The sequence below is a fragment of the Sinocyclocheilus grahami genome, unplaced genomic scaffold, assembly GCF_001515645.1.
Source record: "Sinocyclocheilus grahami isolate Dianchi unplaced genomic scaffold, SAMN03320097.WGS_v1.1 scaffold546.1, whole genome shotgun sequence".
Taxonomy (NCBI): Eukaryota; Metazoa; Chordata; class Actinopteri; order Cypriniformes; family Cyprinidae; genus Sinocyclocheilus; species Sinocyclocheilus grahami.
Genome location: NW_015505725.1, coordinates 695039 through 720632, shown reverse-complemented (window position 1 = coordinate 720632; position 25594 = coordinate 695039). Strand labels below are relative to the sequence as shown.

At 38.0% G+C, this 25594-nt stretch overlaps 2 protein-coding genes across 3 annotated transcripts in view; both read left to right on the top strand.

Annotated features, from left to right (window-relative positions):
* The window catches only part of LOC107555820 (splicing factor 45-like), a 22076-nt gene extending 18653 nt beyond the window's left edge, over positions 1-3423 (top strand). The window contains exon 13 of the mRNA XM_016238719.1: positions 3416-3423. Coding sequence (XP_016094205.1) covers positions 3416-3423 — 8 coding nt within the window. The remainder of the gene's footprint in view (positions 1-3415) is intronic.
* A 3282-nt stretch (positions 3424-6705) lies between these two features.
* On the top strand, positions 6706-14742 carry LOC107555830 (6-phosphofructo-2-kinase/fructose-2,6-bisphosphatase 3-like). Of its 2 annotated transcripts, XM_016238743.1 has the most exons (16): positions 6706-7039; positions 8912-9040; positions 9263-9359; positions 9467-9533; positions 9611-9685; positions 9764-9820; positions 9946-10070; positions 10162-10369; positions 10638-10784; positions 10868-10972; positions 11050-11179; positions 11596-11658; positions 11742-11806; positions 11888-12067; positions 12205-12227; positions 14382-14742. In XM_016238743.1, the coding sequence occupies exons 1-16, from the start codon at positions 6958-6960 to the stop codon at positions 14386-14388; spliced, it is 1560 nt and encodes a 519-aa protein (XP_016094229.1). In that variant the 5' UTR covers positions 6706-6957; the 3' UTR covers positions 14389-14742. The 2 variants fall into 2 exon arrangements, with proteins under 2 accessions (XP_016094229.1, XP_016094228.1); XM_016238742.1 differs by lacking the exon at positions 12205-12227 and having other exon boundaries at positions 6707-7039.
* Positions 14743-25594: the final 10852 nt, after the last annotated feature.

The following is a 25594-nucleotide window of genomic DNA, read 5'->3' as shown; positions in this document are numbered from 1 at the left end:
ATTTTAGATCTGTGTGGCAGCAGCAATATACAGTAAATAAATCAATAAATCCACTGCTCTCTTGTCTCCTCTTGAGGCTGGGACTCTAAATAGTGTTCTGTGCTCGTCTGTGCAGCCAAAGACAGAACAGTTAGCGAGTTTTGCTCAAAGGTTCGCCATGGCGCCGTGGGTGGAAACTTACAGATTAAGGGGCGGCAATATTATAATGAGATCCCTTTGCAACGTCACCAAGGGAGCAAAATCAGACGCGCTCGTTTTTTCAGCCGCTTGCAGACAAAGGCTTACCAAAGCAAAGTTACTGGGTTAATCTTTTTCACCTTTCCTTGGTTGGTAGATGCACCGGGGACCTGATTATAGCACTTAAAACCTGGAAAAGTCAGATTTTCATGATATGTCACCTTTAAATCGTGCAGCTTGTTGAAGCAAGATATACTATTTCTGAGCAGTTAAACTGGCACATAATAAAAAGTTCAAAAATCCAACTAGAGCTTACGAATGTTTTTTTTATGTGAAAATATCAGATTTACAGTATATTAAAAAAGTAAGAAGCTCCACCACTAAGCCTACCTCAGCGGGGTGAGAGCAGATTGTTTGAAAACATACAAATGAATATACGAATTAATATGAATTAGCAAAAAAATAGTTACGAATTGCCGTTAAATTATGTTGGAAAAATCCTAAAGACTTGAAATGTAGAGCAGTGGTTCTCAATCAGGGCCCACTAGGGGGCCTTAGCAAACTTCTACAAACATCAAATGTTAAGATGACTTAAAATTATTTAAAACGAGAAAAATCAAGCATTAAAAGAAGCTAGAATTTTTATTTTTTTTAATATCCACCTCTTTTTTTTTCTTTGAAGAACCAGGGTTTCTTCTTGGAAAACTTAGATACATGAGGTAGCCCAATTTTAATGATACAATTTTAATTTGTAATTTGTAGACCTGGAAAAGTCATGTAAATTATATATATATATATATATATTTAAATAAAAAAATTTTTTAGTAAAGCCAAGGTCTGTATAAAAAACTTTTCCTTAACCCTTAAAGGGTTAGTTCACCCAAAAATGAAAATAGGCTTGTGTTTTACTCACCCTCGAAGCATCCTAGGTGTATATGACTTTCTTCTTTCAGACGAATCCAGTCGGAGTTATATTAAAAATTGTCCTGGCTATTCCAAGCTCTATCATTGCAGTCAGCGGGTGTTGCAGTTGAATAGTCCACAAGTCGTCAAATAAAACTTGCGCATTCATAATAAAACGTGCCTCACATGGCTCCGGGGGGTGAATAAAGACCTTCTGTAGTGATTCCATGCGTTTTTGTAAAAAAAATAACCATATTTCAAACGTAATAAACACTTTTATATCACTTCCACCAACTGTCATACGCGGAAGCCGTGCCAGCGGATGAAGTAGCACGTCGGCATTGCGTGATTAGTGACGAATGTGGAGAGACAACAAAACAAAACGCCGTTCACGAATTCGAAGTACAAACCGAGGATTTGCAAAGAAAAATGTCGGAGGATTTCGATATAAGCCAAGAGGAGACTGGTTTTCCTTTGCTAAAGTAAGGAAAGTTTGCTTCCTTTGCTCCTATAAACAAACTCACGAGACTAGCATACCTCAGAGGCGCGCGTGCTATGCATATGTCATACGCCTTCCGCTGGAACGGATCCGTGTATGATAGATAACGGATGTGAGAGAAAAGTGTTTATTACATTTGAAATATGGATATTTTTCTTACAAAACGCATGGATTCACTACTGAAGGCCTTTAATCCCCCCGGAGCCGTGTGACGCGCGTTTTATCATGGATGCGCGCACTGTATTTGACGACTTGTGGACTGTTCAACTGCAACACCCGCTGACTGCAATGATAGAGCTTGGAATAGCCAGGACAGTTTTTAATATAACTCCGATTGGATTCGTCTGAAAGAAGAAAGTCATATACACCTAGGATGCTTCAACGGTGAGTAAAACACAAGCCAGTTTTCATTTTTGGGTGAACTAACCCTTTAAGGCTCTGAACAGATTTTTAAAACTACAGGCATCATAAACTTGCCGCCTTTGTAAATGGTTACAGAAAAAAAACCTGGACATTACACTAAACGACTGAGATTCACACTCTACCAGACTTTCAGGTCATTCTGAACACAACACACTCACATAGAAATGAGCGCCTCGTTGCTAGAAGATTAATAATGTGTTCTAATCGGCTCAAAATCTCTGATATCCTCCGACTGAACGGATTCATAGTCTGAAGATAAAAGAGTCTGTGCCAATCATACTCTACATGATTTCTGTTTTCTGTATATCACGATTTCTCAACTCATCCTAGCGTATGTGTGTGGGGAAATAATCGTAGAGGAAGGAGATATTTACAGTTGTGGGGGTTTATGCAGTTTTATGATATACTATTTTAGATTCGGTGGTTTATTTTTAGGTTTGCCCACTTTTGGATGTTCTTTAAAAGGCCTAATTTAAATGGATAAGTTCACCCACATGGTGTCCCAAACTTGTATGCAGATCTTTCTTCAGTTGGAAAGTAATAATTGTTTTGGTTTGTTTTGGACCCCATTTACTTTCATTGTATGGACAAAACAGTTCTTTAAACAATGTCTTTTGTGATCCACAGATGAAATAAAGTCATAAACCTTTGAAACGATTAAATTGTGGGTGAACTATCCCTTTGATTTAAGACTTGAGTCTCGCCTTTATACAGCTGACAACAAATGTGTGACAGTTACCTACGGTAGGGAGGTGTACTAGTTTAGTTGCTGTTTGTTTTTGAATTGCTCTGACTGCTTGTACGTGTGTTGTGAGAGGAGAGGGGTCGGGTTGCCAGTTTCATTTACAGTAAACAGTACATCAGGACAGTGTTTATCGGAAATGACTCCCTACACTTTAACTTGTGAAATTAATTTATGATCAATGACTCTGTTTTAATGGCCTTACAGTAACGGCTGGGTAGTTCCATAAAAACACACCTGAAGGATACAGCTTACATTAATATCCACCAAACTATAAGTTAATGTAGTATCACAATGTACAATTTCTCTAAAATATATCTCAAAAGTTCAGTAAGAAACCGATTCCTTCCTTTAATAAAAGGTCCATTCATTACTCACTAGCTCAGAACATTAAAAAGTGTGTGTTTGTTTGTACACTTCACTGTGTGTGTGTGTTTTGTGTTCACTCTGGTCTATTCCTGGTTTTGACATCTTATCCCTGTGCAGAGTGCACCAGCTTCAGGAACAACTTCAGGATCACTTGCCTTTCTCACTTTGCTCATTTATTTTTACTATAGCGAGTCAGTCAACACTTTACGGTAACAGTGTGTATCACAACAACCCTGTGTACTGTTTAGTGTTTACTCTAGAGTCTTATTTCCTATTGTAGGTGTTTGTTTGTTCTTGTTCAGATGCATGAAGCAATCTATATTTCCACATCTTTCACAGGAAGCATGTTCTACAATGTGTGTGTTTTGTAAGCAAGTTAAATAACAGATCTAGCAGTGCACTTCACTGAAAAAGCCATTGGCGTTACCAGTAACCCAAATCCCAGTATAATCTCCTGCATGGAGCAGTCTGAGAGTGTGTGCCGATTAGACCGTTTCCTGAATAACTTGAGATTTCTGTCCTAAAACCGGTTTGAGATTTCAGAGAGTTTTCTATTTTTCGAATGAAACTTGAAAATAAGGTGTTTGGAGGGCTTGTTCAACCCAGTCTCATGAGAAAACATAACTGTTTGCAGTTGTGCACAAATTTGTATGATGTGATTAATATGGAAATGTATGATTTTGAAAAAAAAAAAAAAGCGAAAATCCATCCCTAGCCCTCGTGGAAGAAAGTTATAAGAATTTGCGACATTGCGACAAATTTGCTTTGCGGTTGCAAAGGTGTTTGGAGTGGTTGTTAGAGCGTTGCTATGTGATTTATAGGGCGATATGGGCAGAGGCGGACAGTAACTAAGTACACATTTTGAGTATCTGTACTTTACTTGAGTATTATTTTTTTTCTGGGAACTTATGACTTTAACTTCACTACATTTGAAAGACAAATATTGTACTTTTCACTCCACTACATTTCTATCAAGCTCCTCGAAGTAGAACGTTGTTAGCAGCTTTGAAAGTCAGTGGGTGAGTTCTTTCTACCCTAAAAACTTCTTTTTTTCAGACGGTTTATCAGTAATCATTCTTGGGGCTACATGAAGTGATTTCCCAGCATCTTTTTGAACACTGACCAGTTGCAAATGTGATATTTATTTACAACAATTCAATAATAAGAAATTAATATTGTGGTATATATTAGACACAATATTGTCTGATTTTGTGTAAATTGTGTAGGTGAAAATATTACCTATTAAGCCACAGAAGAACTGTTGTGTGTCTCCTAATAAAACACAATAGGTGTCTACACATAGATGTGTGCACACTGTCAGAGCTGTGAGATCTCTACCATCCTGCTTTTGTGGGGGTGGGTATAGGGTGTTCATTTTTTAACATTCTAAAAGCTCTTTATTCCAAAGATACTACAAGCTAGTCAGTGTATTGAGCAGGTGTAATGTATTGTAAGTTGCTTCAGAAGTATTGCAAGTACTACGTACAACAATAAAACAGTGCATTGACATAAAGGAAATTTACTTTTGGTACTTAAGTACTTTTAAAAGCAAGTACTTCTGTAGTTTTACTTAAGTAAAAGTCTGTCTTTACGACTTTTACTTGTAATGGAGTTATATTTGACCAGCACTATCTGTACTTTCACTCAAGTAATAGAGTTGAGTACTTTGTCCGCCTCTGGATATGTGTGCATGGCTTTAGGTGCTTGATAACTGTCCCAAGTTAAAAGAGCCCACCTCCAAGCCTCCAGATATAATTTTGGGGCTTTAGTGTTAAATTATAACCTGTTTCTTGATGAAAATCGCAAGTTGAATTAGTTTGAAGTTAAAAACACTGCTAGGCGAGTAAGTCGACCGCGTGTATACATATTTTAGAATGATATGCCGGAGGGTCCCGCAAATATCAGCCAACTAAAAAAAAAGAAAAGACCTTGAGCTCAGCCAGACAGCTTTCTGGGACTGGGTCAGCGCGGCAGTCGACGGGAAACAGGCTCGCAGTGCATTAACAAATGAAAGAGTGGGGGACGTGATACCTGGAATCACGAGAAAGTGACACGAAGCTTGGGGAAAAACAACACTGTTCTCATATGACTCGCAATTAACTTGCTTTCTCTGGGTGTCGCGTGTCTGTGTGAGAAGGGATGAATAGAAGGATTTGTTTTCTGATACTAAAACCTTCAGATGCCTTCTGAAATATTAGTCGGTAAGTGTTCTAAAGAGCTGCCACGCGAGAACTAGACAAAAAAAGAGTCATTTTCCGTTTAACGCTGCGTGTAATAGACTATTTTCGAGAAGATGTGAGGTTGGTAGAGCGATGCCACGCCCTCGGGTGTCATCCTGTACGTGCAGATGCGAGAGTCACCCAAGCACTCAGCATTTCACCGCAGACCTCAAAACCAACAAAGGCTTAACAAATGATTAAATGCACCTATTCCTTCACTGTTTTACTCCGTATAGCTATTTCTATTCAAATTAAACAATGAAATACAATGAAAAAAGGACCAAATAAACAAAAACAAAGAAGGGCAAACAAATAAACACTAAATAGCCTATTGTAGCCTATAGGCTATATATCAGGGTTCCTCAAATCTTGCCCTGGAGGGCCAATGCGCTGCAGAGTTTAGCTCCAACCCTGATCAAACTCACCTACCTGTGATTTTCTAATGATCCTGAAAACATTGATTAGCATGCTCAGGTGTGTTTGATTAGGGTTAGAGCTAAACTCTGCAGGAAAGTGGATCTCGTGGGCCAGATTTGAGGGTCCCTGCTATATAGGCTATCCTAACGTTAAATTCAGCGAAGTTGCCTTTTCTATAATGTTCCAAAACGTTGAATGTTCATTAGACTAGAAGTTTGAAATATCTCGGAAGATCTTTTATTATTATAAGTAATGAATGGATTTGTTTTTAACATTTTTTTTTTTGTTAAATAAACCCCAGTGACAATTTCTTTCAAATCACTGGTTGTGCTAAAAGTTATATAAAGTAATTCTTGAAATTACATACACATCTAGTTTCATTTAATTGCCGATTCATCAGTTAAACACCTTTTTACAGATATGGAAATAAAACGGACTATCATTTTGTTTTACATTTACCCTAAGAGTTGACCGTTACGTTCATTACTAATTGACTACTTTTATGGCAGGAAATAATCATTTTAAAAACAACAAGCCAGTAGTAATTCAGCAAGCTTGAAGATGCTGGCTGTTTTTCTCCACGGGTTTATGAAGATTGATGGATTGATGTAGTGACTCCCCGCACGTAGGCATGTGGGGATGCCCACTCTACGCGTGACCTGCATCTTTAATGCTCTTGAGTGCGCTGCCTTACAATGCCTTTTATCATTTTGTGCATACAATTAGCGTTTAGAAATACAACTAAACATCAAAATAATAATAATGAATAGTCTATTATTAAAACGCATGGATGTAAAGTGTATACACCACAGTTGAGGGGTTTATTTTTGTTCATTTGAAGCATGTTTCGCGTTTCCCCGCAAGGTGGCGCGTGTGAGCGCTCTCAGCGGAAGACACGCCTCTTCTGGAGTTGCGTCACGGCCTCGTGCTGCCGGTGCCGTATTTAAAGCGCGGATGACTAGGGAGGGACTTGACGCGAGGGGTTACCGGAGAGCAGAGCGAGCGAGGTGGTCTTCAAAAGTAGAACGGAGGCAAATCGGCGCAAATCTTCAAACAGCTTTTAAAGAAGAAGACGACGACGACTTACAAAGAAGAGACTCCTAATTCTTGACTTTTCGTTTGTGTTCGCAAACAGTCTTGGAATTTCCGAAGCCGGTGTGTGTAACGTGCCGCAGTTTATTTTGCTGACATTTCCCAGTCTGAAAGGAATGCCAAGGGAGCTAACCCAAAACAGAATCCAAAAAATCTGGATTCCCTCTAAGGATGGCAAACCTTCAATGCCCCGCACATGTAAGTGATTACATATTTACATTTTTATTTCATATTAAAGAATGGTGAGCACATGTATTATTATTAACATGAAAGCGTATTTACATCTGAAGTTTAAGGTGATGGTTCATCGGTTGCCATGACTACAGAATTAAATGACATGATATAGCCGGCTAAAGATGTCTCAAGTGATTCTGTTGTCATGGAGACCCACGCGCATCGCCTTTGTAAAGACGTTCGAGATCATTGGCACGCTGACGACGCCAAGGCATTGAAGAACACTGAATAGGGATTTGACGGAGAGGGTTTCCAATCATGCTGGGCTCTGATTGGTCGAATTGGCGTGAGCGGGATGCCAGTAGAGCAGTGAATCTCAACCCTTTGGCGTACCGGACCCCAGTCCAATTCAGAACCATCCTCAAGTACCCCCAGAACAAAATTGACTCATCTATGTATCTTTTGTGTCTTTGTGAGGACCAAATGCAGTCAAGTATAATTCAAGTTAGTTGACTTGTCCAGTATTTGGCCATATGGATTTTTGTTTCATGGGAACATGTCATGTCAAAATATACAACATTTATACAAAACTTTATACTTAATACGGACCCCCTGGCCTTACGTCAAGGACCACTAGGGGTCCACGGACCCCTGTTTGAGAAACACTGCAGTAGAGGATGCATACTCATCACAAGCGATGCATTATAATATCTGCTGTGTCCGGGATATCACCTTGCCCCTCATGTTGTTCACTGTGATTATAATGAAGGCATAATTTACTGCAATAAATGATAAATAGCCTATACAGAAGTGCTCATATTTGGTAAGTTAGAAAGGAGTGTCGATGTATGTGTCATGAAAGACAGAACAATTGCAAAAAAATAAATCGGCAGGCCATAAAACTTTAATCTAAATAAACATACTATAATTGTAATAATTTATGCAATGATACATTTTATTTACAGTCAAATAATTGTATCCAGGATAGCGTTTTTTTTTTTTTATTGCAGTATTGCAAAATTCTAAATGTCCTCCTCTAAAATAACAGTAAGATTCACAGTGTCTAACATGTTAATGTCCCAAAACATGATCATAATTTCCTTTATGCATAAAAATGTAAATGTATATTAAAAAAATATATATTATGTTCTCCATAAGATTCTGTCTGGTCATTGTACGTGGATAGCCGGTAAAAGTCTAATAAGATCATTGTCTGTGTCTGCTGATTGAGCGGAGTTTGAGGTTGGGGATCTTCTTAAGGATTAACCCTGACTGCGCTGGTTCACATTGCCCATTCACATGGCCACCTGCCAATGGACGTCTGTAACTCATTGAGAAAAACTGCTGTGTACTTTCTCTCTCTCTCTCTGATAGGGATTAATCTAACCGATAAATAACTTGATGAAATAAAAGCTCAATCAGAATATACAAAACTCTGAATCCTAGCCTAATGCACAACTGCATAAATACATATAATTTGTTGGCAATTCCCATGACAGTTCAGACATGCACAGAAACATGTACTACTTTGAGGATTTATGTGTCTCTGTGTGTGTGTATGAGAAAATGACTTATCTGCGCCTGACCCGGCTAACGTCTTGCTGCCGGCGGCGTGGAATGTGCATGTGCGTTTAAGTGTAGTAAATGTTTAGTTTTGAAAGTGCATCTGTGCGCACACGACCTGGGCCATAGCTGGCTGTCTGATTGACTGGCGGGGAGGGTCGCTAGCATGTGACTGAGACATCATGTGGAGTGAGGGAAACTGAAAGGAAAAGAAAAAGTGTCCATTTCCCTTGAAAACCCCTAAAATATAGGCGAATGGCAAGTTGTGACTCTGTTCATACACATTTGTTTAGCAAAATGTGACCAGGTATTTTATTTTATCTTTTATTTCAGCACATGGAGGCCCCCACCTGGCAAACCCCCCAACGGTGATAGTGATGGTAGGGCTTCCTGCTCGGGGCAAAACCTACATTTCAAGGAAACTCACACGCTACCTCAACTGGATTGGTATTCCCACAAAAGGTACAAAATCAAGCATGCATATATATATATATACAGTGGGGAAAAAAAGTATTTAGTCAGCCACCAATTGTGCAAGTTCTCCCACTTAAAAAGATGAGAGAGGCCTGTAATTTTCATCATAGGTATACCTCAACTATGAGAGACAAAATGACTTTATGAATTTCACCTATACACAATAGTAACATTTTGCAGGAATTCTTAATTGTGAACGTGTGTTTCTAGTCTTTAACGTTGGCGAGTATCGTCGAGAGGCAGTGAAACACTACAGCACTTACGATTTCTTCAAATCGGACAATGAGGATGCCGTAAAAATCCGACAGTGAGTTGTGTGCCTGAACTGCACAATGCCATAATATGAAAATGAATCCTTCTTCAACTCGTTTATGTAGATATATGGAGTAATTAATCTTTTTGTTTTGTCCTCAGGCAATGTGCCTTGGCCGCTCTGAGAGATGTCAAGACTTACCTCACCGAAGAGGAAGGTCAAGTGGCTGTAAGTATCTTCTGTAGATGTATAAACGGCTAGCTAGGCTGAGAAGAGCAGATCCTCACTGCTGTGTCTTTCCACAGGTTTTTGATGCTACAAACACAACCAGAGAGCGGCGAGATATGATCCTGGAGTTTGGTGCAGTAAATGGCTTCAAGGTCAGTTGTATTCTCTTGAAGATTGCTTTTGATGACAATTACAGGGATGAAGACCACTAATACAATGTACTTTTGCAGATTTTCTTCATTGAGTCTGTTTGTGACGACCCAAATGTAATCGCCTGTAATATCTTGGTAAGTTGCATGAATAAACGTTTCAAACTTTATATATAACGTATATACTTTTTTGCACAGTGACTGCTAAATTACTGGCAATAAAGTGTGGAAAACCTCTAAACATTACATGAATGCCTAAACAGGAAGTTAAGGTGTCAAGTCCAGACTATCAAGATTGCAACAAGACGGATGCCATGGAAGACTTTAAGAAAAGAATTGAATGTTACCGAATGAACTATCAGCCACTTGACCCTGACCAATATGACAAGTATGCTAGCAATACACACACACACTTTCTTCGTCACTGACTTCTCTTTAATATCACAAGATTAACCGCATTTCCTTGTTTTTCCTCTCAGAAATTTGTCCTTCATCAAAGTGATCGACGTGGGTCGCAGATTCCTGGTGAACCGTATTCAAGACCACATCCAGAGTCGGATCGTCTACTACCTGATGAACATCCATGTGCAGCCACGGTCTATTTATTTGTGTCGCCATGGCGAGAGCCAACACAACCTGCAGGGCCGACTGGGCGGAGACTCTGGACTGTCTACACGTGGACGAAAGGTACTATGCTCATAAATCTTGGAAAAGAATGCAGGAGGTTCGACTTGTGAGGTTGGGTAATTACATTTGAATAGTTCTTGACTCATCTTAAGCTGACTTATACCTTTGCAAGCCGTCATAAACAGGCATGTTGTTGCCAGTAAGCTCAATTTGGTGCCAAGGACAGTATTTGTCAAATTTGAAACCGTGTGCTAGCCAAGAGTACTAAATTACCCATGTGTCCAATTTGTCCAAACTATCCAGAATAACAAACCGTCCCGCTCTGTAGTTTGCAGGAGCTCTTGCTAAATTTGTAGAAGAGCAGAACTTGAAGGACTTGAAGGTTTGGACAAGCCAGATGCGCCGTAGTATCCAAACCGCAGAGGCCCTCAATGTGCCGTACGAACAGTGGAAAGCCCTGAATGAGATTGATGGCGTAAGTGCATGCTTCTCTGGTTTGGTTTTTTTGCAATGCTACTCCATTTCAATCTCCTTAAGATGTTTGTATGTTGTCTATAGGGGGTGTGTGAGGAGATGACCTATGAAGAAATGAGGGAGAGGTTTCCAGACGAGTTTGCTCTCAGAGATCAAGACAAATACTACTACCGCTACCCCTCCGGAGAGGTACAAACAGACAAAATGTCTTACTACGACGAAGTATAAGAAAGTATCCTTAATTAAATGCTTCTGTCTTTCTCCAGTCATATCAGGATTTAGTTCAGCGGGTGGAACCTGTGATCATGGGACTGGAACGACAGGAAAATGTTCTTGTCGTTTGTCACCAGGCTGTGATGCGCTGCCTACTAGCCTACTTCTTGGACAAAAGTGCAGGTGAGATTCTTAAATGAAACTTCATATCATCATTTACTCACCCTCAAGTCATTTTAAACTCTTATGAGTTTCATTCTTCTATGGAAAACAATAGGAGAAGTTTAGCAGGATGTCCCATGCTCACTTTTCCACACAAATTGAAGAGAAAGTTCCACTTGAGCTCCAAAAATAGTCCATATGGCTTCTGAAGCCATAAGCTAGTGAGTTTATGTGAGGAACAAACCCCTTGTGACAAAGAAGTACATTTTAGCATACTTTTTAAAAAAAAAAGGGAAAAAAAAGAGTAGATAACACTTTAGATTAGGGAACGCTGTTCACTATTACTTAGTTAGTAAATGAGTCCTCATCTGCATCCGCACACTTTTACGTCCTTATTTGCAGTGCAATCATACTAACCTTTAATTTCCTGTCGACAGATGAGATGCCGTACCTGAAGTGTCCACTCCACACAGTACTGAAGCTGACCCCGGTGGCTTATGGTAAGTTTATTATCTCTGATAATATTTAATCTGAATCATTTTGTATAACACAAACTAATTGTGTGTTGTTGTTTTTTTTAAAGGGTGCAAAGTTGAATCCATCACTCTGAATGTGGAGGCAGTGAACACACATAGAGACAGACCAGAGGTAAGCACAAGCACATACACCGTACACACAAACACTGTACCATTTCAGCTTCTAATCGCTTGTTCTCTCTTCTGTCTCTAGGAGGTGAAGAGAGGCCCGAGCACTCTGATCAGGAGAAACAGCGTGACCCCTCTCACCAGCCCTGAACCCAGTAAGAAGCCCCGCATCGAGGGTCTGGATGACACAATCATCAGAGAGGTGACGCCCACCCAACTGACCCTGTGTTCAACTTCACACACCACTCTCGCTCTGTCCACACAGGTGAGCCGCAGTTAGCGTATCATACCTTCACTCCATAACCCTGTAGTGACGTACTAATCATTTCATGCTTCGGCTTTTCACATTCTATTTCTGTTTCCTTCCATTTATCCTTCCTCATTCCACTTTATGTACTACAGCACTGGCTTAGTGAAGCTTGTCTGTAAGTATTTCCTATTTCTGTTTCTTCCTTATCATCTTCAAATAATTGTACCCGACTTGACCATCACATCCTTATCGGATTTTAATTCAGCAAGAAAATGTTGCTCATATCTTTTGGTTGTTGACGTCCAATCAAACTCAAATTCTATCTTGGTGTGTATCTGTCACTTGGTGATTTATTAAAACGAACCAATCAGACGTCTTCATAATTATGATGTCACATCAATGAGCTCATTAACATAAAACCACCTGCATTTACATAACATTACTTATGCAGTATTTTGTAACTTGACCTGCCCTGGTGAATGTTATTGTGAACCATGCCCGTACATAAAGTTTAACCAATCATGACAACCTTATTTGCATATAGAAGTCTTAAAGGTACAGCAGCAAGCTTGTTTGTTTTCGAGAAAGGGTAGAAAATGGTCATGTAAAACAAAATTACAACTGATTAAATGTTATAATTTTACAATATGGGCCCTTTAAAGGTGGTATTTTTGAAGATGTAATCAAGTACTGTAGTAACACTACACTTTTTATGTTCGTATCTTCATTTATATCTAGATAGCCACTTTCTCATTTGTTCTCTAAATGGTCACTGTCTGTCTCTCGCTCATTTTTTTACATGCTTAAAGACGCACTTTTTTACATGACCTACAAGTGGTGTCAGTGCTGCTCTTTCAGAGGTAACGGTCATAGAAACTAATGTGGTAGAGTAGCTAAATAGTATAGCAGACGGTCGATAATGGGACGTTTCAGGGTTCGGGGCAAAATTTGCAGACTGCAAACATTTTCTATAGTGATTTTAGGATAGAATCGATTTAAATGTTGTAAAATGTGTTAAAGGGGTCATATGATGCGATTTTTTCATTTTTTCCTTTCTCTTTTGAGTGTTACAAGCTCTTGGTGCATAAAGAAGATCTGTAAAGTTGCAAAGACTAAAGTCTCAAATCCAAAGAGATATTCTTTATAAAAGTTGAGTCAACCACACCTGCCTAAAACGGCTCGTTCTAACACGCCCCCACATATCTACCTCACTATGTGGGAAGATTTGCATAATGCCGCCCAACGCCGCCTCAGCTCACTCTAGCCCGGCCTCAGCGCACGCTAAGCCGGGGCTTCCCCTGACGCTAGGCCACTGTGTTTTTCGTTGCGAATTATTCGTTAACCCAAATATCCAGATGTGTGCAGCACATTTTATGGAGGACTGTTTACTGATCCTGGGAGAGTAACGTTAGACTAAAATGCCGGCAGTTCTGACTCACAGTCTGTAAGTACGTTTTCATTCAAAGGATTTGCCACTGATGATTCAAACGCGAGTTTTGGGCAGTAGAGTAGCACTTGCTGTTTGTCATTTCTCTGATCACAAATGCAGAAAGACAGTATAAGTCATTATAATCAGTAATCATGTCCCCACTGGATGCAACAAATGCCTCGTTTGTAATGGGTTTTAATGTTTTTGTCTCGTCGCTCCGGCCAGGACACAGCATCAACAGTATGTGAGGGGCGTAACATTTCCGTCTCACGCTTGAGGTATTCGGCCAATCACAACGCATTGGATAGCTGGCCAGTCACAACACGCCTTGCTTTTTCAGACCGATGAGCTTTGTAAAAATCGACGTGTTTCAAAAAGGCGGGGCATAGAGGAGAAACAATGTACAGTATGTGGAAAATAATGTGTTTTTTAAACTTTGAACCGTATAAACATATTTCATTACACCAAATACACAAAATAATGTTCTTTTTAGCAGCATCACAGCATCATATTAAATGGAGGTAAAATTACACTTTTGGGCCCTGTTTACACCTGGTATTAACATCTCGAATTTACGGTTTTACGGTTTTCTTACTAGCTACCTGAAACGGATGCTAATAACAGAATACCGGGTGTAAACAGGGTTATTATTAGCTGAAAATGTTTTAGCCAAATTATTAAATAAGTACACCAGCAAAGCATGCGGAATCTGTAGTGTTTGCGTTCATTGTTCGAATTCTTTGGACATATTCCCGTTTTGAGTGCAGATTCCATGTAGATTTAATCCATAACAATCATAACGGTTTTGTGTTATGCTAATTGCTGTGAGCTAGCAGCTAGCCTGTTGAGTAGACCGACTGTTCAGTAATTAACCAAACGATCTACATTCTTTTTGCACAGAACCTGAAGAAATGCTCCATAGAGTGCCATGAACCCCCTCAGCTCTGCCTGTGAGATTTTAAGGCTGTATTGCTTTACTCAGCGCGGAAGAGTTTCCTGCCAAGCTGCTTCCTCTTTTCCTCCCAGAGAGGTGTGTGTGTGTCCATCTTTCAACAAATGGACACTAGAGTGCAACCTGGGTTTTTCTATTTATCCTTCATGAATTCGTAATTAATGTACGTATCGTGTGGTTTGTCCTAGTAAGGAGTTTAGTGATTTCTGTGTGTGTTTTTGCGTATGAAGGGAAATCAGAGCCCAGTGGCGGGGATTAAACAATGTTGTCAACCACCCCCACATTTTTGGACACTATTCCCTGTTTACGTAATACAGGATACCACTTGTAGATGATTTTATTCTGGTCTCGGCCAGTTTTTTTAACACTGACGGTAAGAATATGCCCTGAACTTTGAAGGACGATGCTAAAACAGACCAAAGATCACCCGGGCTGATTCATGGCTTTTCTACACTCACTTTCAAACATATGCTGCAAATAATAAATTGCACATTTAGATCATTTGCATTTATTTGTCTTCATTTCTGAGGGCAAGATTCAACGCAACGCGTAAAAAGACAGTATAAGTCATTATAATCAGTAATCATGTCCCCACTGGATGCAACAAATGCCTCGTTTGTAATGGGTTTTAATGTTTTTGTCTCGTCGCTCCGGCCAGGACACAGCATCAACAGTATGTGAGGGGCGTAACATTTCCGTCTCACGCTTGAGGTATTCGGCCAATCACAACGCATTGGATAGCTGGCCAGTCACAACACGCCTTGCTTTTTCAGACCGATGAGCTTTGTAAAAATCGACGTGTTTCAAAAAGGCGGGGCATAGAGGAGAAACAATGTACAGTATGTGGAAAATAATGTGTTGTTTAAACTTTGAACCGTATAAACATATTTCATTACACCAAATACACAAAATAATGTTCTTTTTAGCAGCATCATATGACCCCTTTAAATGGAGGTAAAATTACACTTTTGGGCCCTGTTTACACCTGGTATTAACATCTCGAATTTACGGTTTTATTTAGTGCTTACTAGCTACCTGAAACGGATGCTAATAACAGAATACCGGGTGTAAACAGGGTTATTATTAGCTGAAAATGTTTTAGCCAAATTATTAAATAAGTACACCAGCAAAGCATGCGGAATCTGTAGTGTTTGCGTTCATTGTTCGAATTCTTTGGACATATTCCCGTTTTGAGTGCAGATTCCATGTAGATTTAATCCATAACAATCATAACGGTTTTGTGTTATGCTAATTGCTGTGAGCTAGCAGCTAGCCTGTTGAGTAGACCGACTGTTCAGTAATTAACCAAACGATCTACATTCTTTTTGCACAGAACCTGAAGAAATGCTCCATAGAGTGCCATGAACCCCCTCAGCTCTGCCTGTGAGATTTTAAGGCTGTATTGCTTTACTCAGCGCGGAAGAGTTTCCTGCCAAGCTGCTTCCTCTTTTCCTCCCAGAGATGGTGTGTGTGTGTGTGTGTCCAGCTCCCAAAAATGGACAGTTGAGTGCAGCTGTGGGTTTTTCTATTCGTCCTTCATGAACTTGTAATTAATGTGCGTATCGTGTGGTTTGTACTAGTATGGAGTTTAGTGATTTCTATGCGTGTTTTTGGGGTATGAAGGGAAAATCGGAGCCCAGTGGCAGGGATTGTTGTCAACCACCCCCACATTTTTGGACACTATTCCCTGTTTACGTAACAGGATACTACTTGTATATGTTTTTATTTTGGTCTCAGCCAGTTTTTTTTAACACTGATGTTAAGAATATGCCCTGAACTTTGAAGGACGATGCTAAAACAGACCAAAGATCACCCGGGCTGATTCATGGCTTTTCTACACTCACTTTCAAACATATGCTGCAAATAATAAATTGCACATTTAGATCATTTGCATTTATTTGTCTTCATTTCTGAGGGCAATAATGAGTCTTACCATTTGTAATGCTGCTGGCAGTTTTGAAAGCCGTTTAAACGTTATCATGTTGTCCACTGCGGTTTCAGATGATTTGTGTTATGGATTTGTTTTTTGTGTGTTTTTATGACCTGATGACAAGGTCGATGCGCAAGGTTATAAAACAGGGTGTTTTATGTGTGTTTGGATGGGACAAAGGGAAGCAGTGTTTATAGTTGTTGTTTATATTGAGTGTATTTTATGGCGTGACTGATATCAGATACATTTTTATACTGTTCATTTATTAATTCCCTAGAGTGCCTAGTGCTTGAGCTATCAGGCCAGAGCTGCTTTTTTACATTCTAATATGAGAATTATATTGAAAAATCTAAATAACATTTGGATTTAATTGTACTTTTAACGTTTCAGTTTTGTTATCATGTCACAGCCTGAAGAGATTTAACTAGTATTTGATATTGTATGTACAGACTTACCCTTCTAAACCAAATGTTTACAATTAGAATTAAGAGATTTTGTCGAAATGGAGTTAAATTTGAACTCTTCAAATCTTCTGTTTATCACACGACTTATTGCAATGTTGTATATTGGCTCTTAACGGTAATTCATTCGTTTGCTTCTGATACTTGAACCTCATTTTGTAATATCTTTCCTTTTTTGTTAAAATATTTATTTATTTGTACTAGACGTACTAATCTAATAATGGTCTCATTCTGAAGAAAGTGAATCATTTATATGCATTTACTGAATCAATAAACAGTCTAAAAGAGGATTTGTTGGGTGTTTATTTGCTTACACATGCATTTCCTTTGCATGTCACAGCCTGAAGAGATTTAACTAGTATTTGATATTGTATGTACAGACTTACCCTTGTAAACCAAATGTTTACAATTAGAATTAAGAGATTTTGTCGAAATGGAGTTAAATTTGAACTCTTCAAATCTTCTGTTTATCACACGACTTATTGCAATGTTGTATATTGGCTCTTAACGGTAATTCATTCGTTTGCTTCTGATACTTGAACCTCATTTTGTAATATCTTTCCTTTTTTGTTAAAATATTTATTTATTTGTACTAGACGTACTAATCTAATAATGGTCTCATTCTGAAGAAAGTGAATCATTTATATGCATTTACTGAATCAATAAACAGTCTAAAAGAGGATTTGTTGGGTGTTTATTTGCTTACACATGCATTTCCTTTTCTTGCAATTTATCCATAAATGGTCAAATATAGGGCGAGTGTTTCCCATCCTACTGAGCATCCTGCAGCTTTCGGTCAGTTTGCTGTTTTTATTTAGTCACGCAGCAGTATCACTCCTCATCCATTTCACCCGCAACCACATCCGCCTCAATTCTAATGAGCTCTATCTGTGTTTTATGGCCCTCTGGACTCTGCTTTTACACAGAGCTGCATTTCCTTTTCTTGCAATTTATCCATAAATGGTCAAATATAGGGCGAGTGTTTCCCATCCTACTGAGCATCCTGCAGCTTTCGGTCAGTTTGCTGTTTTTATTTAGTCACGCAGCAGTATCACTCCTCATCCATTTCACCCGCAACCACATCCGCCTCAATTCTAATGAGCTCTATCTGTGTTTTATGGCCCTCTGGACTCTGCTTTGCTTGCCTGTTGGAACCGATATTAACTATTGCCTTCAGTGGAAAATTGTTGTATAACCAGTCAAACCTTTCATTTACCATTCAAATGATGCAATTTACATGAAATGCTAGTCACATGCCAACAGTTCCCTGCAACAGGAGAGCAATGTTTTAAAAATGTTTAAATCTTTGTATATATTTATATCTATATAAAACTCAAAATCTGTTTTTATTGCCTACATTAAAAAAAATGTCTTTCAACTCTATTATGACATTTTCCTCCTTTTAAATGTTTTTATAAGCAACCTAAAGAAAAATTAAAATGTAATAGCTGTGTGGATAGAATATGCAGTTGAATCATTCAAATTTTTCACACACTATTATTTATGTATTCACTATCTTTATTCACTATATATATATATATATATATATATATGAAGAGTTTATTTGCAGATAATTTTTTTTTTTTTTTTAAAATATTTCAAACATCCTCTCTGTTGTTGTTGTTGTTGTTGTTATTATTTAATGTTCTTATGTGTATTCATACCATTTGTTCTTAGTAAATGGTTTTTCAGACCAAACAATAAGTTCAGTTGAATCACTTTTTATACCGTTTATGCATGGTGTCCACTGCAGTGGCCAGATATGTTACTCATTCAAAATAAAATATATTGGGGGGAAAAAAAGAATAAAAACAAAGAATTCAATAACTCATGCATGAAAGGGATAGTAAGCATTTTGTTGAAAAATTAAAATAATTTGAAAACGTCCATGTGAATTATATGATGTTGACAATATTTGTCACCTAATATTTTGGTTTTCCAGGATTTGTTTTATATTTGGGATTTGAATTTCTTTCATTCCCTTCTTTTTTCATATTTGGAGGCATGGAGATTGTTATTACTAAAATCAGCTGATTGTACTCACTCTGTGATGTGTTCTCAAACGCGCTTGCACTTTGCATGTTTATTTGTATGCCTGAGAAAGGTTAATGATGATCAAAATTTTTGTGATATTTTTGTGAATTACATCTTCTAGTATTGTAATTTTATCCAGAGCACATACGATTGACTCAGAGGCACTATATATTCATTGGCTTTTGGGTTGTTGCTGAAAATAAGCTCTGTGACCAACAAAAGTGTATGATTCGAACACATTTTGTCCATCGTGATAATCTTCATAAATGAACTTTTATAAAGGCCTAAATATCATCACCAGAAGTATAAAGCGGAAGTTTGGCTGTACACAAACACCACCACAGTCGCTCGCATGACTTCAACGGCAAGCTTTCAAAATCTCGTTAAATCTTACTTGAAAATGTGTACGTTGGAAAGTTTGAGTTTCTTTCTTTTTGAAGTTTTGTTTTTTCACTAGTTGTGCAAGACATTTTTTTTCTTGTACTGTTTTCTGACACACTGCAGACTGTGGCTGAAAGAAGTTGGATCAGATTCATGATAATAATAATGAAACCACATAGTGGGCAGAGCTGACATAGATGTGCAATGGGCAAGAAAACAAAGATGAGTCTGATCACTTTGGCAACTTATGCTTGTTAAATCATTGGATAATTTATGCTCGTTTATCTAAATCTGCTCAGAGCGAAATTATGAAGTCAGACAGACATTATGAAGTTCCTGTGAGGTGGTAGTTTTGGATATTGAGGTTTCATAATGTCACGTGTAAGATTCAGTTGGCCAGTGGTAGAGAAACAGAGAGGGAAGGTATAGCTAAAACTCTATAGCTTATCCATCTATTATAAGGTTGTTGGTTTATCATTGTCTAAATGTCTCTTGAATGCTGGTAAAACCTAAAAAATCATGGTAAAATTAGCTTGATAGAGTCAATAAATGTCTTATTTCATATGCCAAAATGCCAGGACCACTGTTGTTCTGTATATGTACATCCAAAACACTTAAAAAGTTTTCCATTTTTAGTTGAAAACAGTGTTGTGTAAATGCCCCTTAAAGCATTGTGGGATGAAAAATGTAGTTGTTTTTCATATGTAATTTGCATTTAGCCACAAAGACCACTAAATTATGACTAGCTAAGTGTTTTAGCATTTTAGCATGTGGTTATGGTGGCTTCACACATGTTATTTGTCTCTCAAGCGCTTAGAAACCTTTTTTCTGTCTGGCACAGCTGAAATAAACATATAGCTGTTCTACTGGCTGATTTGACACTAAGCTCTGTGTCTTTAAATAGAGCTGTAATTCTCTGGGATTAGTTCAGTGTGGTGATTTAGCATGGCTGGCAACTACACACGCAACACTATGGATCCACTCCCACGGTTTCTCATTTACTTAATCATGTAAATCAATTAGCCAATTAAGTAATATATGGTTTTGAAAAGAAAAAGAACCGTGCTTAAGGTCCCCATGAAATCAAAATTAAAGTTTTTTGGGTATTAGTATCAAATTAGCCAATTAAGTAATATATGGTTTTGAAAAGAAAAAGAACCGTGCTTAAGGTCCCCATGAAATCAAAATTAAAGTTTTTTGGGTATTAGTATCAATATGTTAGTCTTAAAGGGGTCATATGATGCTTTTTTAAAGATCATTATTTTGTGTATTTGGTGTAACAGAATATGTTGACATGCTTTAATGTTCAAAAAACACATTCTTTTTCAAATACTGTACATTATTGTAGGTCCTCTATGCCCCGCCTCTCTCAAACGCTTCGTTTTCTACAAAGTCCCTCCTTCCGACAAGCGCAGTCTGCTCTGATTGGCCAGCTGACCCAGTGCATTGTGATTGGCCGAACATTGCAAGCACTCGTCGGAAATGTAACGCCCCTTACTATAATCTTTCAAAATAAATGTAAAGACAGTAAATACTGTCATTAGTTTTACCATCAGTTCAAGCCCGAAAGGGGAACAGAGTCGTGTGACAGACACAGTGATGAAGCTGGTATGTGTTTGCAGTACACAAGCCAAATAAGACAGCTGACTCCACTGTGATGTGAGTTCCCCCCTCTCCCCCTCCCTCTCCCTCTCTCTCTCTCTCTCTCTCTCTCTCAAGGCAGTGTGCCCCAAAACAGTGACAGAATTCACATTTAGAAGATATAAGCATTCAAAGCTTGCAGTTCGTCACTTCGTTTTTTTTGACATCACATCGTACTTCAGCTTCTCATCAAACTTTCTGTCCAATCAAATGCTCTCTAGAATCCGAAGCGCCCGCCCCCTACACTATAAAATAGACGCTGAAGCCGTGGCGGAAATCGGTCACTTGTCCACAGAATTAGTATTTTCTGTACAGTGAATGGCATGTAGTGCACTATATAGGGGACAGGGAACGATTCAAACAGTGTAAATATGCTTTCCATTGAGGAAAATAAGAAGTCTGGTTTCGCGCTGTGTCACGCTAACCACCGCACCGCACACACACTCTGCTCCGGTCCAGAGACACGATAGCACGGAGCGGATCACAAAATGTATCGGAGCTATTTGAATTCTACACAGAATGCTATATTTTATAGCAATATGGATGAGATTGTGGCTGGCATACCCTGTCAAATGTGGCTTTACGGAGCTCAACGGCTCTGAAAGGCTATAGCTCAAGCTGTGATATAAACGAACGCTATTGGCTATTTTAAAAAGGGGCGGGGCTGCTTGATATGTCCCGCCCTGTCTTCCTGTTTCAGTTCAAATGACGTCAACACATAGAGTAACGCTGCGTGTTTCTAAGCATTTCAGGGGACCTTTAAGTCCTTTTTTTTGCGGCTAAAAGTGGCATGCTATATGCATTATATGCAATAAAAGTGTAAATTCACATCCCGATAACGCACCATGTTCATTTGGGTCGGGGTTCCCGTTAAACCCTGAGTCAGATCTTTTGTTAGATCTGGTAAGGACATGAAGGCTGGTTTCTAATCCTGTCAGTCAAAGCTAACCCATCAGGAACAGGTTTACTAGCGTCACTGGGTCTAAAATGACAACAATGCTACGTGATCTGCAAGGAAGCCACTGAAGCAATCTATCAAAGATAAAAGACTTATCTTGAACGCTACATAAAACTCTCTTATCTCTATCTGTGTCTCAGTGTCTGTTAAAAGAATGTCCTAAGTCCAGTGTTATTTTAGTATTATTTATATACTTTTATAGTTTGGGATTTTTATAGATTTTTAGTCTGTAATTAGTCTATTTTTTATTTTAGTTTAAATTTTGCACTTTTGTCATTTTTATTCAATTTTTTTATTCTATTTAGCTTTAGCTTATTTCAGTTTTTTTTTCCGATTTTAGTACTTCAACATATTTATCATTATCAATTATGTTATGTTTCAGCTTCAGAGTCTCGTTCAATATAAGTAGCCTACAATACTGGTGATGACCACAGAACAAACAAAATTCAAGCTTATAGTAATTCCTTTTATAGTACAATGGAAGCCTATGGGGCAAGTGTGTTTAAAATGAAAAATATGAGGTATTAAATGTAACGTTGCATGGTTAGTGAGTTATTATATATTGTATACAATATAAGTCAAAAGAGTGTGTATTTCAACTTTTATTTTTGTACAGTGCCTTGCCCCATTGACTTTCAGTGTACATAAGTACATTAAAAGTAATTAGCGAATCTGGAGGGTGCATAAAAATTATTGTTTGTGGTAATCAACATCATGTCACAGATGTGTCTGTAGAGCTTTTTGTATTGAACCCAAAACATGCCTTTTAAAAATGTTAATATCAGAGAGGAAACTGAGAAGGAAAAATTGAGGACAGAGGACATAGAAATGACAATCAGAGGCATTATGGAAAATTATAAGAAACTGCCTGCATCATTCGTATGGGATTCTATTATCAGCTATAAGGTCATGTTTTATGTCTTTATGATCAGCTATGCACAAACAAGGAAGTCTTGTTTCAGTTACCTTGCATGAGCCACAGTGATGGATATGAACCTAAAACGAAACCAATAATAAAGCAAGATGTAATTTCCATTACATCTCAAATCATCATTCATTCTGTGATAAATGGCATTTATTTATTTATTTAAATGGTCACCTTTTTGTTTTGCTAAGGTTAATTTCATATCTAGCATTTTCTGCTATTGCAAAAACACATACTTACATAATATTTTCCTACGTTTTGCATAATTGACTAAATATATTTTATTCACAAGTGATAATAACTTAGATTTTTCTTGCTTTGTTCACATTTTAACACAATAAATATTGAAATATTTTGTGATTCTTTCACTCTTTGTTTGGAATGTGGTTCACAGTGTTATGGTTTAAAAGGTCAATATTTTATGATGTGTTTTCAAATTTTATGCTTAAATATCTGAGACAATAAAATTAATGCATAACAGCATTAATGCATTTTAACACAATATCGAAATGGTCTGTGATTATTTCACTCTTTGTTTAGATTATGGTTTAAAGTGATATGGTTTAAGATGTTAATAATTAAAATGTTAATATTTTATACAATATTTTCAAATTTTATGATTAAATATCTGGGTCAGAGACAATAAAAATAATACATAACTGCATTATAAAAGTAGCAAAGCGCATCCGTGGGGTATTAAGATATCGCCTGAGATGGCAAACTGGCACAACTGTCCTCATGTGGCATGCTGCTCTCTTTCACATTTGCCCCTCCTCCTCTTTTCTCTCTTTATCCCTCATTCACGGCTGAATAATTAATCCCAGAGTATGCTGTGTTCGGACTCACGTACTCACTTTCTGTCTCTCCGCCCCACTGTCACCCCCCTTTCACACATGCATGCTCATATTTGCCAACATGAACACACAAATAGAAAAGAAATGCTTTGTCAGCATTCTTTTTTATTCAGAAGCGACTGTAAAAGTGTGACCGAGTGCAGAAGTGACTGTCCTTGGTTTAGTTAACTTGGCATCTTTCAGAGTTTCTTTCAGAGTTTCCATGGAAACACCACACCAGGCTTCACTTTCACAGTGCCCAGTATTGATATTCACTGGAAGAGTGAATAAGAGTATACAACACTCTCAACCAATGAAATGTGATGTGTTCATGTGTATCTGTCTGTCTGTCTGGGAACACTTTTTTTTTGTTATGGGAACCGGGAGCACTTCCCATAAAACCCAATGTTCTTGCTACATCGTTAGAAGAATGGCATCTACGCTAATATTACACTCTAAAAAATGCTGGGTTGTTTTAACCCAATGTTGGGTCAAATATATATATATATATATAATTTTTTATGCTATCAATATTTCAACACAATCTCAAACAATTGAGTTCACATTAAAATAAATTTCAAGAGAAACCTCTGAGATGAATTTCATAGGTCAGCATCACTGAAAACTCTATTTACACTCTAGTACAGTAAATAGTTTGCTTTCACTTATAAAGTATTACACTAAGGTTTGTTATGTTTCTTTATTTCTTTACAGTGCAGATAAAAATAAATAAAATTAGGTGATGTCTACGTCTCATTTGTACCAGACATCGCCCAATTCTCCCTAAATTGCTACGGTTTGAACAGTGGAGGAAGAACAAGCTGGGCGGAGTGAGAGATGGGAGAGGAGGAGAGACTTTCAGGTGGACGTGAGACTTCTCACATTCACTAGATGGGGCTTGGTTTAGTTCCTTTTTTTCCTCTGTCCAGCCTCAAAGGGGTGAGTGTGCATCAGTAAACCTAAATCAAGCCCTGAATGCCATCCAACAACTGACCCTGGAGTCCTGAACAGTCAGATCTTAGGTGAGCGTGCACTTTATTAGCCATGTTTAAAGATCAAAATGTGCATGACTTAACAGGTTATTTATATATATGATGTAGAGTTGTCATAACTACAGTTGCCCAAGCAAAACTGACTTAACACTGCCCTGTAACAATGAGTTACAAAACATCCAAACTTATCTTTGACACACAGATGAGAACAGATGTACACACAAATGCAGAAGAAATTGACATAACCCATTATACAAAAGGTCACACTCTTTTGTTACAGTAATATGTAGCTTTAAGGTACTCATATGCAACGTTTAGGGGTAAATAAGCTACAAATGTGTACCTTTTTTCCTGAGAGTGTAGCATTGAGTTGTGTGTAGGCAAGCACCTCTCTTTTTCTCAAATGTACAAATCCTTATATATATATATACAGTATATATATATATATATATACAGTGGGTACGGAAAGTATTCAGACCCCCTTAAAATTTTCTCTCTTTGTTATATTGCAGCCATTTTCTAAAATCATTTGTTAATTTTTTTTCCTTATTTTTAAGGGGGTCTGAATACTTTCCGTACCCACTGTATATACTTCATTTTACAGTTTTTCTCATTTGCTTTGGCTCAATTCTCGACTGAATTTTTTCCCCCCCGAAACAATAAGTTCAGATCTCTGAACAATTAGCTTCTTGTTCACATCAGATTGGAATTTCTTATTGATTTGAGCAAATTGCAAATGCTTTGGCACATGTGTACAAACAGTAAGTACAATTGTCTGCAGTTTGCACAACAACTAATTGCATATGGCTTGTTGATCAAAACTGATGAGTCGATTCTCACTTAAACTGTCAAACTCTTTACAACTTCTCAATAATTTTTCATCGTGTAAGCCATCACATTCAAAACGATCCATTCAATTATGAAAAACTGGTATACACACATGTATATTCCATAAATATCTGACATTGACATTGTTTGTAATGTCTGCTAAATTGGCAAATGACCT

What these genes read in the sequence shown, in the direction of transcription:
- LOC107555830 (XM_016238742.1), top strand. Translation starts at nt 6,958, where the DNA reads ATGCCAAGGGAGCTAACCCAAAACAGAATCCAAAAAATCTGGATTCCC. An exon ending in TAATCGCCTGTAATATCTTG is followed by an intron (nt 9,821 to 9,945) that starts GTAAGTTGCATG and finishes ATGCCTAAACAG; the next exon opens with GAAGTTAAGGTGTCAAGTCC. An exon ending in TGTCTACACGTGGACGAAAG is followed by an intron (nt 10,370 to 10,637) that starts GTACTATGCTCA and finishes CCCGCTCTGTAG; the next exon opens with TTTGCAGGAGCTCTTGCTAA.